The 16,414-nt window shown below is 43.5% G+C and overlaps 1 protein-coding gene across 1 annotated transcript in view; it reads left to right on the top strand.

Moving 5' to 3' along the window:
* The window catches only part of LOC140486491 (ATP-binding cassette sub-family G member 1), a 74,155-nt gene extending 65,408 nt beyond the window's left edge, over window positions 1-8,747 (top strand). Inside the window, exon 15 of the mRNA XM_072585725.1 lies at window positions 964-8,747. Coding sequence (XP_072441826.1) covers window positions 964-1,192 — 229 coding nt within the window. The 3' untranslated portion in view covers window positions 1,193-8,747. The remainder of the gene's footprint in view (window positions 1-963) is intronic.
* Window positions 8,748-16,414: the final 7,667 nt, after the last annotated feature.

Raw genomic sequence — 16,414 nt, forward strand, 5'->3', positions numbered from 1 at the left:
TTTTACCTGCACATCCATCAATATCATTTATTGTATCCGTTGCTCCCGATGCAGTCTCCTCTACACTGGGGATACTGGACACCACCTAGCAGAGCACTTTAGGGAACATCTCCGGGACACCTGCACCAATCAACCAAACCGCCCCATGGCCCAACATTTCAACTCCCCCTCCCACTCTGCCGTGGACATGGAGGTCCTGGTCCTGGGCCTCCTTAACTGCCGCTCCCTCACCACCAGACGCCTGGAGGAAGAACTCCACCTCCGCCTAGAAACACTTCAACCCCAGGGCATCAATGTGGACTTCAACAGTTTCCTCATTTCCCCTTCCCCCACCTCACCCCAGTTCCAAACTTCCAGCTCAGCACTGTCCCCATGACTTGTCCTACCTGCCTATCTTCCTTTCCACCTATCCACTCCACCGTCCCCCCTCCCCCGACCTATCACATTCATCCCCTCCCCCACTCACCTATTGTACTCTATGCTACTTTCTCCCCACCCCCACCCTCCTCTAGCTTATCTCTCCACGCTTCAGGCTCAATGCCTTTATTCCTGATGAAGGGCTTTTGCCCGAAACGTCGATTTTACTGCTCCTCGAATGCTGCCTGAACTGCTGTGCTCTTCCAGCACCACTAATCCAGAATCTGGTTTCCAGCATCTGCAGTCATTGTTTTTACCCAAACTAAATCATACATTGTTATTTGGGGGAGCTTTCTACGTGCAAACTGGCTGCAACTTTTCCGACATTACAACATTGACCACTCTTTGAAATGTACTTCACTGACTGTAAAGTGAATTGAGACATGGTGAGCTTGAGGAGGTAGCTGTGTAGGTCAAAGTCTTCCAGAGCTGTAGAAGGAGTGAACTTGATGGGCACAATGGCCACGTTCCATCCTGTTGTTTTCGCTAAGTTCTTGAATTGCTGTTCTTCACTCAAACACTGACCAGACCTTTACCCTCTGATAGATATGGCTTTGAAGGGGTCATCCTCTCCATCTACGGTCTTGACCGTGAAGATCTCCACTGCGAGAAAGACGAGACGTGCCACTTCCAAAAGTCACAGGCAATTTTGAAAGAGCTCGATGTTGAACATGGCAAACTCTACCTGGACTTCATCGTCCTGGGAATCTTCTTTGTCACCTTGCGCCTCATAGCCTACTTTGTCCTGAGGTATAAGATCCGGGCTGAGAGGTAAATCAGGTGGATACTTCCGGACACCAGTGTTAAACAGGTTGGGTTGTCTCACTACAGTGACATTGCACCTCAGGGAATTTCCGCCATAGATATAAAATGTCTAAACCCCCTCTGGTATCGAGCTCAAGGCAGACCCCAGCTTTGACTCTGATTACCTGGTCATTTCTGCAGTCACAGGACAAGAAACAACTGATGACTGAGGGCCTAGTTCCAAGCGTCTGAATTTTGACATGGTGCCAAATGTTCTTGCCACATGTGATATGCTCTGTCAGTTGACTCCTCCAGCAAGTCAGGGCAACTGGAGCTGCATAAGAGCACCCAAGCATTTCGCAATATATTTCTGGCTCTCGAGAGCAAAGTTGTCTATCCTTTTGCTGTCCTGTACGGGAGAAAGCTCGGATCAAGGGCAGTGGTGGGACAAAGCTGCTGGTCAGCTTTACTTCAGGGTAATGGGAGGGGAGAGGGGTGTGTTGTTTGGAGTGGGAGAGGGAAGACAGGAGATGTTCCATTTATAAGCCGCGCAGTGCTCTCAACCCTGAGTTGGGTCTCTTTATAACTTTCTGGTCCATCCGCCATCTTGAACTTGGCCATCACTGGTGAGCCAATGCAGAAAGAGCAGAGATCCAACTCATTCCCTGAGAGAGAGAGAGAGTCAGTTCTCTGTTTAAATTTCACAATGTGCAGAGACAGGATTTGAAATCTGAGGAATATTAAACTGGGTTGCCAATCCAGTGCTTACAGTATCCCACTGTGTTAAAATTACCCGCTGGATCTCACCTCTTTGAAGGAGGATTGTGACTAAGTGAGCATTGGTTTCAGCATCTATTTAATTTCCCCTTTGTCCCATCTGTATTTAAAAGAGCTTGCACAATGGGCAATGTTGGAGATGTTTTATAGTCTCTACATGGGTTTCATGACCATTGCACTTCCTATCAGACAATGAGCTAAAAATATCGAGTATCTGGTGGATGGGTTGGACAGCCACACTCACTCTTAGTTTGACAAAATCGCGATGTGTGGGGAAGGTTGGGTCCTCTGTATTCTACCTTTTATTCCATCTTTCTATTTTGTTAATTGGACAAGCCAAGTCATCCGTCATCTTGGGGCCTGAGAGGGGTTCAGCGAGTAACCTGCGATAGGGTGGATTTAAGGCTCTACAAATGGCCTCTGTTGAAACAGACCTTGTTTAGCTCACAAGCCAGTCTCCTAATTGGGAAGGTATTGTCCAGCATGAGTAAACAGTGGGAGATTCGGAAAGATTCTGAGGTGGTGAATGACATCTGCTTTAAGGGTATCTACCTGGTACACATTTGGACACCCTTAAGCAAATTTTCACTGATATTCCTCAATGCAGGTATGTGTACTCCTCGAGAGGAGGCAATTTCTGGATCTGGAAGTGGTGAGGGAGCTTAGCAGTAAGTTGGAGAGGGGTGAAGTTTTTCAATTAAAAGGTGAAAGACTCACAGTGTAGCTACCTTCCTGGTTTTGCCCTCATTACCCTCTAACTGCTGTTAAAAACCCATAACAGGTATAATCTTGATGTTGAGTCACTGACGGCTCACTTACCCACGACCGAGCCATGTTGTCTTTGCTTTTTGAAGCATTTCAGTGGCATTTGACCCAACTGAGTCCATTTTAACTCAGCATCCAGGTAAAATAGGCTCATGAACACACACTACCCCCTATCCTTACCTGCACCGATTGTCATTCCAATCAAAGAACAACTGTTGGGGAGTCCCTCGACTCCTTCTGAATTATTCCAGCCTATTTGAGCACTGCCGAGTATAGTGTAAATTTGCAATCTGTTTCTCAACACTGAGGTGCTTCTGTTTAAAATGTGCTATGTTTTGAAAATGATCATTCTCTATCAAATAGCAGTGACGATGCTCTGACTGGAAGAAGACATCTTGAATTTGGACAGGGTTTCTAGATTCTGTGTTTATTTGTGGATAATGGGCCCTGGAACAAAAGGATTTAAGACTCAGATCTGCAGTGGTCTCATTGGATGTTGTAACAGAACGGAGTTGGGGGAGACGTAGAATGACCTAATCCTGCAGAATCAATAGGGAAGGGGAAGGTTCTCAAGCATTAGGCTTTTTTCTTCCGTAACATGGAAGCATCTGGAGTCTGTTATTGTACACTGATAAATAGGAACAGACATGTACATTTATCCAGTAAAGTGGCCACCATATTTTCTGTCCTTATGTCTAGCAACAGTATTTCTGTGAATATCTCAAGAACGTTTTGAAAGAATCTCATTTCATTCACAGGATATGGGCATTGCTGGCTGGGCCAGCACTTATTAACCATCCCCAGAAAGGCACCTTGATTCTGGATCTGGAGTCTTCATCAGGCGCGATAAGGGCAGCAGTTACCTTCGCTACAGGGCATTAGTGAAGCAAATGAGAATTTCCCGACAATTCCATCAGCATTAGATACTTAATTCCAGACTATTTTTGTGGGTACAATTGAGTTCAGGTTCCCCTGTGCTGGAATTCAAACCCAGGTCCCTAGAATATTAACTGGGTCTCAATAATGATAATACCACGAGGTCACTGTCTCCCTTCTGGGAAGGCTTTGATGAGCAGTGAACTGTGTTCTTCTGTATCAGGCTGACCAACAAAGGAATCCACCACTCGGAGTAACTCAGGGTGATATTGATAGTGCTGCTATGTTGCATTTCGAATTAACCGTGTCTCTGTGTTAAAGCAGGGAACCGTGTGAGCTGGTTTCTGTTGCCAACACAAGAAAAAGGAGAGTCAGTGGAATTTTACTTCTTGTCCGGTCACAAGGACCTGTGTGCAAAAGGTGGAATTACAGCCTGCCCCTTTAACATTGGCCGGGTTAGCTGGAATGAAAATCACTTCCTCTTCCTCAGCACCAATGTTAATCTCTGCAGTGCAAGACGGAGGAGCTAAATGCAGTATTTCACTCAGGGAGATTGTAATAAAAACAAAAATGGTGTTTCTGAACAAAATACAGAAAATGTTGGAAATCCTGTTCAGCATTGCAAAGGTAAAAAACCACCTTATTGTTTTGGGCACAGTATCATTTTTTTGAGTCAGAAGGCTATACTGCTTCTGTCGTACCCTGTACTAATTAAAGAGGCACAAACCCAATGCAACAAAACCAAACAGAACTTCAAAGAAAACAAAGTATTATTTCTGGGTCAATGATGAACTCCAATCTCTCCTGTGCTCTCAGGCTGGGTACACCACAAGTCCTTGTCCAGGGACACCCCCCAGGCACAGAGAGAGCTGCTGAGGGGATGCAACCAGTCAGGCTGAACAAACCCCTCAAAAGGCTAATGCAGCTCTCTACTTTGGCCAGGCCCTGGAGCAGTGAGTCAGGATCTGTCTGCTCCCCTCTGCACTGAATCTGAAGTATGGGAACAAAGTGCAACTGGAAATGAAGGAGCTGGCCCCTGTATGAAGGCTGTAGGTTCAAGGCTTGCTCCAGGTTGTGATCGCATCACCTTCACTGTTGCTTCAGTGTTGCACTGTTGGAGCGGTGCTTTGATGAAGGCTCAAACTGGCGTTTGTTCAGCTTGACGCTGATGTTCTGGCAAAAAAAAACCAAAGAACAGTACGACACAGGAACAGGCCGTCCAGCCCACTGAGCCCGCACCGACACATGACACCTTTCGAAATTAAAGGCCTTTTGCCTTTATATGAAGAGCAGGAGAAATTCACCCAGTATCCTCAGCGCACATTCCCCCATTAACCAATTTCAACAACTGCTCTCCTAGAATCATAAGAATCCCTCCAGTGAGGAAAGAGGTCATTCAGCCCATCGAGTTAGCACTGACCCTCCAAAAGGCATCCCCCCCATTCGTATAACATGGCTAACCCACCTTGTCTACACATCACTAGACATCACTGGGCAATTTAGCATTGCAAACCTACCTAACCTACGCATCTTTAGACTCCTCACGGGTAAATTTATGCAAGATGGCTGCTTACAGTGTTAAGACAATAGACAATAGACAATAGACAATAGATGCAGGAGTAGGCCATTCTGCCCTTCGAGCCTGCACCGCCATTCAATATGATCATGGCTGATCATTCCTAATCAGTATCCTGTTCCAGCCTTATCTCCATACCCCTTGACTCCACTATCTTTAAGAGCTCTATCCAATTCTTTCTTAAAAGAATCCAGAGACTGGGCCTCCACTGCCCTCTGGGGCAGAGCATTCCACACAGCCACCACTCTCTGGGTGAAGTAGTTTCTCCTCATCTCTGTCCTAAATGGTCTACCCCGTATTTTTAAGTTCCAACATTTTTAAGTTAATCTGATTGGCTGCGGGTGTTGTGCGTATATATAAATTATTTCTTTGGACCTTTGACAAAGGGGATATATGAATTTCCAACACGTGTTTCTCTTTATTGCTTTCACTTGGAAAGGCCCGGATCAATTGGTACCTGAAATGGAAGGTCACTGTGCATTGCTGTCGATGTAGTGTTAAGGTTTACTCCAGAACCAACTCACTCCACATTTATCTCAGCTGTAGAAATGATTAAATCTGACATTGAGTGCCAAGCATTCCAATACTGACCTCTTTCACTTCAAAGGCAGCTAAGAGTAGAATAGTGAGAAGGTTTTTTTTCTGGATTACTGTAGCAAAGAATGGGCACAGTCTTCTGTTCATGGTGTAAACTAGTGTGATTCTTGAAAAGTATTAGTCTTTAAAATGTACACCACAGAAACAGGCCGTTCAGCCCAACCAGTCTGTGCTGATATTTAGGCTTGACAGCTCTGTCCTACCCGACCTCATTGAATATCTTTATTGTATCCTATTGTTTCTTTTATTTTATTGGACTCAATCTTGACAAATGAGCAGCAGAAATAAGAATTTGAAAACCTAGTGGACAAATAGATTAACAAAGTATGTTAGTGTGCTAAGAAAGGGCCAGTTGCAATATTCAAGGTAAAGTGACAGCAGGGAGTTCACCTGTTCCACGGAATTGGGAATGACAATACAACATACACAAAATACGAAGTGACCATACTCAGTATGGCTCCAGTCTATCGTCACTGCTAATACGGAACATTGTCGGAGAATGGCTAATGCTGAGAACAAGCAAAAATCAATGCAAGTAAAACATTTAATCAAGGCAAAATGTGTAAATACTTTGTATTTTTCACGACTAGAATGGCATTATTCAAATATTACTTATCATGTCCCTCTGCTTTTGGGGAGAGGATCTCTATTGCATTACTGTAAATAGTTTCGGCACTTAGAATGCAACATAAGTTACTTGAATCTCTTTGCACGTTACAATGCAGTCGTGTCATTGTAGACAGAGCGTTGTCTTGTCAGGGGCTTGCTGCCTTGTCAGGGGCTTGCTGCCTTGTCAGGGACTTGCTGCCTTGTCCCATGATAAAGCTGCACCTGCTCAGGTTGATTGTGAGACCAGTTTGAGAGAAGAAGTCCAGCAAAAGTTCTACTGGTGCAATCTTTTTGGGATTCACCAGAAAAACTATAAATATTGACAACTATAAGGTGATGCTTTAAATAGCCGATATCATTTTGCATTACCCTATTCTGGAGGACAGGAAGCCATCAGGAATTCCATAAATTATTTGGGCTCACTGTATTAAAGTTCACATGATATAAATGTTGATGGGAGGAATGTATTCATTTCACTAGCTCCTAGCAATGATCTAATAACACCAGTATAAAGCCTTTGTGAAAATTACTGTCATCGCCATGTGAAAATATAATCTGATAGGGCTTTCAAAGGAGTTTACCAAGGAGAGGCTGGTAAAGAGCTTTTGTGGTTACCTTGAGTATTGCGTAAAAAAGAGACTTCCTGTTAAAGGTTTTCACCTTGCACTCATCAGGACAAATGCAAGAATGCCAAATTTCAGAGGGAGCAACAATTTATACTAATGAGCAAATTACTTCAGATGCTAGAATCTGATATGAAAACAACAAATGCTGGAGATCACAGCGAGTCAGACAGCATCCATGAGAGAGGGCAAGCTAATATTTCGACTCTAGATGACTCTTCAGGTAGGCACACCATTGTCCTGCCATTCTCACATTCCAATCACTTAATCTGAACTATCAACATCTTTTCTGCACCACCACCCTACACCCACCACCACCCAATCCCCCACACTTCACTTCAGCTCTGACAAAGAGTCACCTAGACTTGAAACATTAGATAGCTCTCCCTCCACGATGCTGTCTGACCCCCTGTGATCTCCAGCAATTGTTATTTTCAGAACAATTTATACTATAGGAGAACCAATGTCTAGCATTAGATGTAATTCTGGGATTGATAGCACCTATTCACTGATGCTGAGTGTGTAAAGAATTACACCTGCAACCAATTTCAGAATATTAGCTATGGTCACGATGTGGCTCACTAATGCTTGCTAGGAGCTGATATATTGATCCACAAGAACATGCCTGTGCAGGAAAGGGAACATTGTGCCTTCTTTGAAGTCAGTTAAAGCATGGGCTACAGTAGTTCCCAATACAGTCTCCAGAACATTACCTTACTAAATCGCATTAAAGATCACACAACACCAGGTTATAGTCCAACAGGTTTATTTGGCAGCATTAGTTTTTGAGGTGCTGCCTCCTCATCAAGAACTAGTGCTTCCAAACAAACCTGTTGGACTGTAATCTGGTGTTGTGTGATTTTTAACTTTGTCCACCCCAGTCCAACACCGGTACCTCTAAATCAATGAATCAAAGTCAACCTGCCATTCAATCAACACTCTTCTCATGTCGCTCCCTTTGAAATTTGAAACTCTTGCATGTTTTCTGATGAGTTTAACACAAATTGGCAATATGTCTCTTTTTTCAACACTGTACAGGTTTTTCTGCTACATGATGATTAAATGTCATGAAAAAATATTCAGCCCCTCCTCTTGGTGCCACAGTGCTCAGTTAAATCTTTGGACCATAGACTATGAGTGTCCTGAAAATTGATCTTTTATCCCTGGAGATTTCTGGAGCATTGCTGACCCTAGAGATACAAATGTGCTCAAAATATTTATTTGGCCCTCATGTTGTTTGGCCAATGTAGGCCCCAAGTGTTGTCACAGTAACAATGTAAGCTGATGAAAATTATTATTCCTTTGCTGGATCTTCAGTTTTAGATGCCAAAAACATCTTCATTCATAGAATCTACTAAAGTCACTGAGAGTATTTGTTGAGATGTTGAAGTAAGACTCAAGGAGGCCAATTTGGCCATTTGTGAAGCATGTGCTTGCTTCTTTCAATGCTCTTATTTACCCAGGATCTCTGGAATGTTCCAGCAACTTAGACATCATATCTGTTCACTTTAATATTTGCATTGTTTTGCCAAACAGCTAGAACAAACCTGGTGACAGAACAGTCTCTATTTTAGACACTTGTGTGAATAATTAATGTACAAAATGTGTTTTAAAGCTTTTTGAGATGTCAAGTGTATCTCAGTATGTAATTTATATGTCTGGTCAGGGTGGGGGTATTGAATAGATGTACTTATGTTGGCCAGTGATATATTCTGTTTGCTTAAAATGGGAGCAATTAAAAAAAAATCAATGTTTTTAAGAAACTTGTGGCATTTATTTCAAACAATGCTTCTTTTTTATGTTGTTCTTCAGACTATTCACTCATCATATAACCTATTGCATCAAAGACCAAGATCAAATGGATATGTTTAACAACAGGAACATCTGATTACAATCGGTTCTGATGTAACACGTGTTTCTCCAACGCAAGCTGTCTTTAATGTGATTGAAGAATTTAGACTGTTATTTGCAGAATATGAACTTTCCTTACCTCTATCGGCTATAATACGATTCTGGCTCCATTAGTTTAAACGGTGCAAATATTGCGCGATTTCCTTATAATGCGAGACTGCACGACAGTTGACTATCATGCCATATCAGAACCAACTCTATTAACATTATCATTCTCTTTTTCCAAGTGCACTCACCATTTAGAGTTTTGCAGCATTTTTACGTTTTATTTCCCTCTCTGTCTCAGGAACTCTTCATTGTGCAGTCTCAGCCAATATGATGTATCAAACTCTCAGCATATTTTTATTCTATTTACCAGAGAGATTACTGGAATATTTTTCTTCAAACTTCCAGAATTTTCAGCATAGTTGCTTTGTTCGAGTCAAGTTTATGCTTTTTTTTAAAGGGGCGACAGCATTGAGATGTTGGGATTCAGCTCTGTGGGACTATTAGAAAAACTGCGATTATTCTCTTCAGAACAGCTTGAGGTGAGGTTTAATAGCAGTTTGAACATAATGAAGCATGTTGATAGAGAAAATAAGATGTGGCCAATATTAGTTCATGGTTCATGTCAATATGAATGGGGTGGCACAGCAATTCATTGGTTGTTACTGCAGTCTCACAGTGCCAGGGACCTGGGTTGGATTCCAACCTTGGGCAACTATCTGTGTGGAGTTTGCACATTCTCCCTGTGTCTGTGTAGATTTCCGCTGGGTGCTCTGATTTTCTCTCACAATCCAAACATGTGCAGGTCAGGTAGATGGGCCATGCTAAATTGCCCATAGTGTCCAGGGATACGTAGGCTAGGTGGTGAACCATGGGTGGGTATAGGTGGGAAGCTCTTTGAAGGGTCAGAATGGCCTGCTTCCACACTGTGGGGATTCGATGAATATTTTATCTGTAGTGTTTCATTCTGGGAAGATTATTGCTGTAAAGGTTAAGTAATTAAAGTTAGAGAAATACAGAACCTAAAATAAAGTACAGTCAAGGAGATCACCTACGCTTGTATCATAAAGTCAGAAGGAGATGGAGCTATAAAATTGCAGATGGACCTGTTTAGTTGGAGAATGATCTGACGTGATGGTTGCAATGAAATGTAGCCCAGGGACGTGCTTTTGTTTTGAGAGCTGGAGCTGAATTAGTTTAAAGGTATCCTGTGATTCCTGAATACAACATATTCACTTCATTTTAATTTTTAGTCAGCAAGTTCCTGTAATCTGGAATGTATTGCTAGGAAGGCTGGTGGAAGCAAATTCATTTGTCTCTTTGAAGAAGTGATGTGTCATTTCAAAGAAAAAATATGACAGGGCCATGAGAAAATAACAGTGAAATGGGATTAATTCCCACACGGATTATGGGCTGAATGTGTTTTTGTTTTATCCATTGAATATGAACATCACTGGCACGGCCATATTTATTGCCCATATCTAACTGCAGTTGAGAAGGTGGTGCTGAGCAACTTTCTTGAAGCATTGCACTCCTTGTCGTGTATTGACACCCATGGAGCTGTTAGGGAGTTCCAGGATTTTGCCCTAATGACTGAAGTCATAGAGTCATAGAGATGTACAGCATAGAAACAGATCCTTCGGTCTAACCCGCCCATACCAACCAGACATCCCAACCCAATCTAGTCCCACCTGCCAGCACCCAGCCCATATCCCTCCAAACCCTTCCTATTCATATACCCATCCAAATGCCTCTTAAATATTGCAATTGTATCAGCCTCCACCACATCCATACACGTACCACGCTTTGAGTGAAAAGGTTGCCCCTTGGGTCTCTTTTATATCTTTCCCCTCTCACCCTAAACCTATGCCCTACAGTTTTGGACTCCCCGACCCCAGGGAAAAGACTTTGTCTATTTATTCAATCCATGCCCCTCATAATTTTGTAAACCTCTATCAGGTCACCCCTCAGCCTCCGACGCTCCAGGGAAAACAGCCCCAGCCTGTTCAGCCTCTCCCTATAGCTCAAATCCTCCAACCCTGGCAACATCCTTTTAAATCTTTTCTGAACCCTTTCATGTTTCACAATATCTTTCCGATAGGAAGGAGACCAGAATTGCACACACATTTCAACAGTGGCCTAACCAATGTCCTGTACAGCTGCAACATGACCTCCCAACTCCTGTACTCAATACTCTGACCAATAAAGAAAAGCATACCAAATGCCTTCTTCACAATCCTATCTACCTGCGACTCCACTTTCAAGGAGCTATGAACCTGCACTCCACGGTCTCTTTGTTCAGCAACACTCCTAGGACTTTACCATTAAGTGTATAAGTCCTGCTAAGATTTGTTTTCCCAAAATGCAGCACCTCGCATTTATCTGAATTAAACTCCATCTGCCACTTCTCAGCCCATTGGCCCATCTGGTCCAGATCCTGTTGTAATCTGAGGTAACCCTCTTCACTGTCCACTATACCTCCAATTTTGGTGTCATCTGCAAACTTACTAACTGTACCTCTTATGCTCACATCCAAGTCATTTATGTAAATGACATAAAGTAGAGGGCCCAGCACCGATCCTTGTGGCACTCCACTGGTCACAGGCCTCCAGTCTAAAAAGAAATCCTCCACCACCACCCTCTGTCTTCTACCTTTGAGCCAGTTCTGTATCCAAATGACTAGTTCTCCCTGTATTCCATGAGATCTAACCTTGCTAACCAGTCTCCCATGGGGAACCTTGTCGAATACCTTAATGAAGTCCATATAGATCACATCTACTGCTCTGCCCTCATCAATCTTCTTTGTTACTTCTTCAAAAAACTCAATCAAGTTTGTGAGACATGATTTCCCACACACAAAGCCATGTTGGCTATCCTGAATCAGTCCTTAGTAATGGCAATGTAACTGTGAGGATGTTGTGTGGCTTGGAGGGGAACTTGTAAGCACAATTTTTCCACATGTCCACTCCCCTGTTCCTTCTAAGTGAGTACAATTCTTCAGTTTGGAAGGTGCTATCAAATGAGCCTTGGGGAGTTAAATTAGATTCCCTACAGTATGGAAACAGGCCCTTCAGCCCAACAAGTCCACACTGAGCCTCCGAACAGTAACCCACCCAGACCCAACCCCCTACGCTGTATTTACTGACTAATGCACCTAACAATTTAGCATGGCCAATTCACCTGGCCTGCACATCTTTGGATTGTGGGAGGAAACTCACGCAGATAAAGGGAGAATGTGCAAACTCCACACAGTCACCCTGGGAATCAAACCCAGGTCCCTGGCGCTGTGAGGCAGCAGTGCAACCAATGAGCCACTGTGCCACGTGCTTGTTGCAGTGTGACTTATAGATGCTGTGTCTATGTGTACCCGTGGAAGGAATAATACTCTAAGGTGGTGGATGGGGTGGCAATCAGGTAGGTTGCTTTATTTTGGATGATATGGGAGCTACATTCACCCACTACAGATGGTGGGCAATCTTTGAGGAGTCAGGATGTGAATCACTTGCACCAGAACTCCTCGTTCAGTTACATTTCCAGTGAGTGGTGATAATGTTGCTGAATGCCAAAGGAAGATGGTTAGAAACGGTTTATTGCCTGCCGCTTATGTGACATGTCTGTAACTTGTCTGTGCTGCATGATGTCGATGTGTGAGTGTGCATGTGTATGTATCTGAGAGAGAGAAAGAGAGAGAAGTAAAATGACCACTGACTACACACTTGTAGATTTTGCTTTTTTGACAACATTGAAACAATGATAGCATACCTTTCCTTATCCCAAATTCTTTTTGGCTCACCTAATAAAAATCTTATAATGTCTTACATAATAGTGCCCACGGCTGCCTGTTCAGCTTTTAAAGATGCCTTCCTCCAAGTCTTTTACTGATATTGAATTTGAATGTGTTTCAATGGTGTAAGCTAGAAATATCTGGAGCCCCAAAATCAACCCCCACATCACTCCACTGATCAGTCCTTCAGCCCTGTGGTAAAAACAAGGGCTGTCGATGCTGGAAACCAGAGTCTAGATCAGAGTGGTGCTGGAAAAGCACAGCAGGTCAGGCAGCATCCAAGGAGCAGGAAAATCGACGTTTCGGGCAAAAGCCCTTCATTGGAATGGAGGCAGGGTGCCTGCAGAAGAGGAGAGATAAATGAGAGGGAGGTGGGGTTGGGGGTGGGGAGAAAATAGCATAGTGTACAATGGGTGAATGGGGGTGGGGATGGAGGTGATAGGTCAGAGAGGAGGGTGGAGTGGATAGGTGGAAAGGAAGATAGGTAGGACAGGTCATGAGGGCGGTGCTGAGCTCGAAGGTTGGAGCTGGGGTGAGGTGGGGGAAGGGGAAATGAGGAAACTGGTGAAATCCACATTGATGCCATGGGGTTGAAGTGTTCCGAGGCGGAAGATGAGGTGTTCTTCCTCCAGGCGTGAGGGAGCAGCGGTGGAAGAGGCTCAGGGCCTGCATGTTCTCAGCAGAGTGGGAGGGGAAGTTGAAATGTTGGGATATGGGGCGGTGTGGTTGATTGGTGCGGGTGTCCCGGAGATGTTCCCTAAAGCGCTTTACTAGGAGGCGTCCAGTCTCCCCAATGTAGAGGACATCGCATCGGGAGCAACAGATAAAATAAATGATATTAGTAGATGTGCAGGTAAAACTTTGATGGATGTGGAAGGCTCCTTTGGGGCCTTGGATAGAGGTGAGGAAGGAGGTGTGGGCGCAGGGTTTGCAATTCCTGCGGTGGCAAGGGAAGTGCCAGGATGGGAGGGTGGGTTGTTGGGGGGCGTGGACCTGACCAGGTAGTCACGGAGGGAACGGTCTTTGCAGAAAGTGGAAATGGGTGGGGAGGGAAATATATCCCTGGTGGTGGGGTCCGTTTGGAGGTGGCAGAAATGTCGTCAGATGATGTGGTTTAAGCGAAAGTTGGTAGGGTGGAAGGTGAGCACCAGGGGTGTTCTGTCCTTGTTACAGTTGGAGGGGTGGGGTTTGAGGGCGGAGGTGCGGGATGTGGACAAGATGCATTGGAGGGCATCTTTAACCACGTGGGAAGGGAAATGGCGGTCTCTAAAGAAGGAGGCCATCTAGTGTGTTCTGTGGTGGAACTGGCCCTGTCATAAGCACTTACTGCTACCTCATCTTCAGCCCATTTTCACATGTTTTCCAATTTTATCTTAACATAGCTAGCCTAAATTTAGAAACAGAATTTCATTTAAAATAAGCGTAGTTCTGACTGAAGCTGAATGTTGAACATGATGTGGTCTTGGATTAGGGTGGACAAAGTTAAAAATCACGCAACACCAGGTTATAGTCCAACAGTCATGATTTGGAGGTGCTGGTGTTGGACTGGGCTGTACAAATTTAACAATCTCACAACACCGGGTTATAGTGCAACAGGTTTAGTTGGAAGCACTAGCTTTCAGAGCGCTGCTCCTTCAGGTGGTTGTGGAATATAAGATCATAAGACACAGAATTTATAGCAAAAGATTACAGTGTCATGCAACTGAAATGATATATTGAACAAACCTGTGATTTTAACTGAGTTTCAAAGCTAACTATAAATTAATAACAATGTAATATCAAGGCAAATATTCAAAACAATTCTGAAGATTATCACTTGGTGAGCTTTAACGGTGAATCATCAGGAACCCGTGAAACAGCAGGCATACAATGTGATGTTGCTAAATATTAGGAAAATGTAAAACTTGCAAATCAAACTAGGTCAGTGTATCTTAATTTGCATCAACAAAACATCTATCACAACTCAGCAGAAGGACTTTTTAAATGAGGCAAAAGTGTAGGAACTTTGCTTTGTCAGCAGTATCAAAACATCGAGTCAGAGATTTAGCACTATGCCTTGACATGCGCATTGGTGTTGTAATTCATTTCCCTAGTTCTGTTCCAGGCAGCAAGTAGACGCTGAATATTTCAACATGGCATACACTGGTAATGGAAGACCACAGACCCAAAGCATTTAATTGATTGAACATTCAGTCGGGATGGCAGATGAGGCCTCTGTTTACCAATTCACCTGAAGGACAGGAACACTAGCTGTGTAGCACTCCCACATTAATGTATTGAAGGATCGGTCTCAGTAGTAGAGATTGAGTGTTGACCTCTTGATTCAGAAGCGTGCGAGGTACTGCTCAAACAAGGCTAATTCCAATACTTAGGAGGTTGTTTCAAAAATATTTCTTCCAAGAATGTTAACGTCATTGACCAGGCCAACATTTCTTACCCATCCTTAATTACACTTGAGGATATGGTGGTGAAAGTGAGGATTGCAGGTGCTGGAGATCAGAGTCGAGAGTGTGGTGCTGGAAAAGCACAGCAGGTTAAGCAGCACCCAAGGAGCAGGAGAGTCAACGTTTCGGGCATTAGCCTTTCATCAGGAATATGGTGGTGAGCTGATTTCTTAAAGCGCTTCAATTTAGTAGGTAGATTCACATCGCCATTAGATCGCAAATTCTCTAACTTTGACCTAGTCACAGTGAAGAAACAGTAATATGGGAACCACCAAGTCAGCATGGTGTGTGTGACTTGACTTGGTGGTTCCCATGCATCATGTGCCTTTGACCTTCTTGATGTTGGAGGACAGGCGTTTGGAAGGTGATGTTGAAGAAGCCTTGGTGTGTTGCTGCATTGTTTCTTATACATGGTACACATTGTTAAAAATTACACAGCACCAGATTATAGTCCAACAGATTTATTTCCAAATGTGTGATTTTTTAACTTTGTTCACCCTAGTCCAACACTGGCACCTCCATATGATGGTACACATTGTATCAGTGATGAAGGGACTGATTGTGGTAAATGAGATGCCAATTGAGCATCCCTATTCGTACTGGGTGATGATGGAACTGCACTCTTCTAGGCAAGTTTAGAATGTGCCATCGCACTCAGGAATTGTGCCTTTACATGATGGACAGGTTTCTGGGAGTCAGGAGGTGAGCTATCACAGAGTTCCCAGACTCTGACCTGGTCTTCTTGCTATGGTATTTATGTGGCTGGTTTAGTTCAGTTGGTAGTCAATGATAATCCCTAGTTTGTTGATGACTGGGGGATTCAGCATTGGTAATGTTATTGAATGTTAAGATCTCAGATTCACATCAATGACCTTTCATTAGAACTGAAGAGAAATAGGGATATAAGAGTTTTTAAGACTAAGGAAGGAGGAACATGACAGGAAGAACAAAGAAGATTTATGATACAGTGAAGGCTGATGTAAATTAAGAAACTAGATATTCATGATACTCCAGCTAAGGAGGGTGGTAATGGGTGTAGTGAAGGTTGTGTCAAAATAAGATGCAAATTCCTACATTTAAAAAAAACTGAGTGCAGCGTGAAGAGCTAAGACATAAGAGAACACAACCCAGAAGAATTGAGGATGCTGTAAATCAGAAACAGAAACACAAGTTGCTGGAAAAGCTCAGCAAGTCTGGCAGCATCTGTGAAGAGAAATCAGAGTTAATGTTTTGGGTCCGGTGACCCTTGCTCAGAACCGCTTTTACTTTGATCCTAGTCAATTGTATGAGATGGCTTGGAAGGACG

This window comes from Chiloscyllium punctatum, chromosome 15, assembly GCF_047496795.1.
Source record: "Chiloscyllium punctatum isolate Juve2018m chromosome 15, sChiPun1.3, whole genome shotgun sequence".
NCBI lineage: Eukaryota > Metazoa > Chordata > Chondrichthyes > Orectolobiformes > Hemiscylliidae > Chiloscyllium > Chiloscyllium punctatum.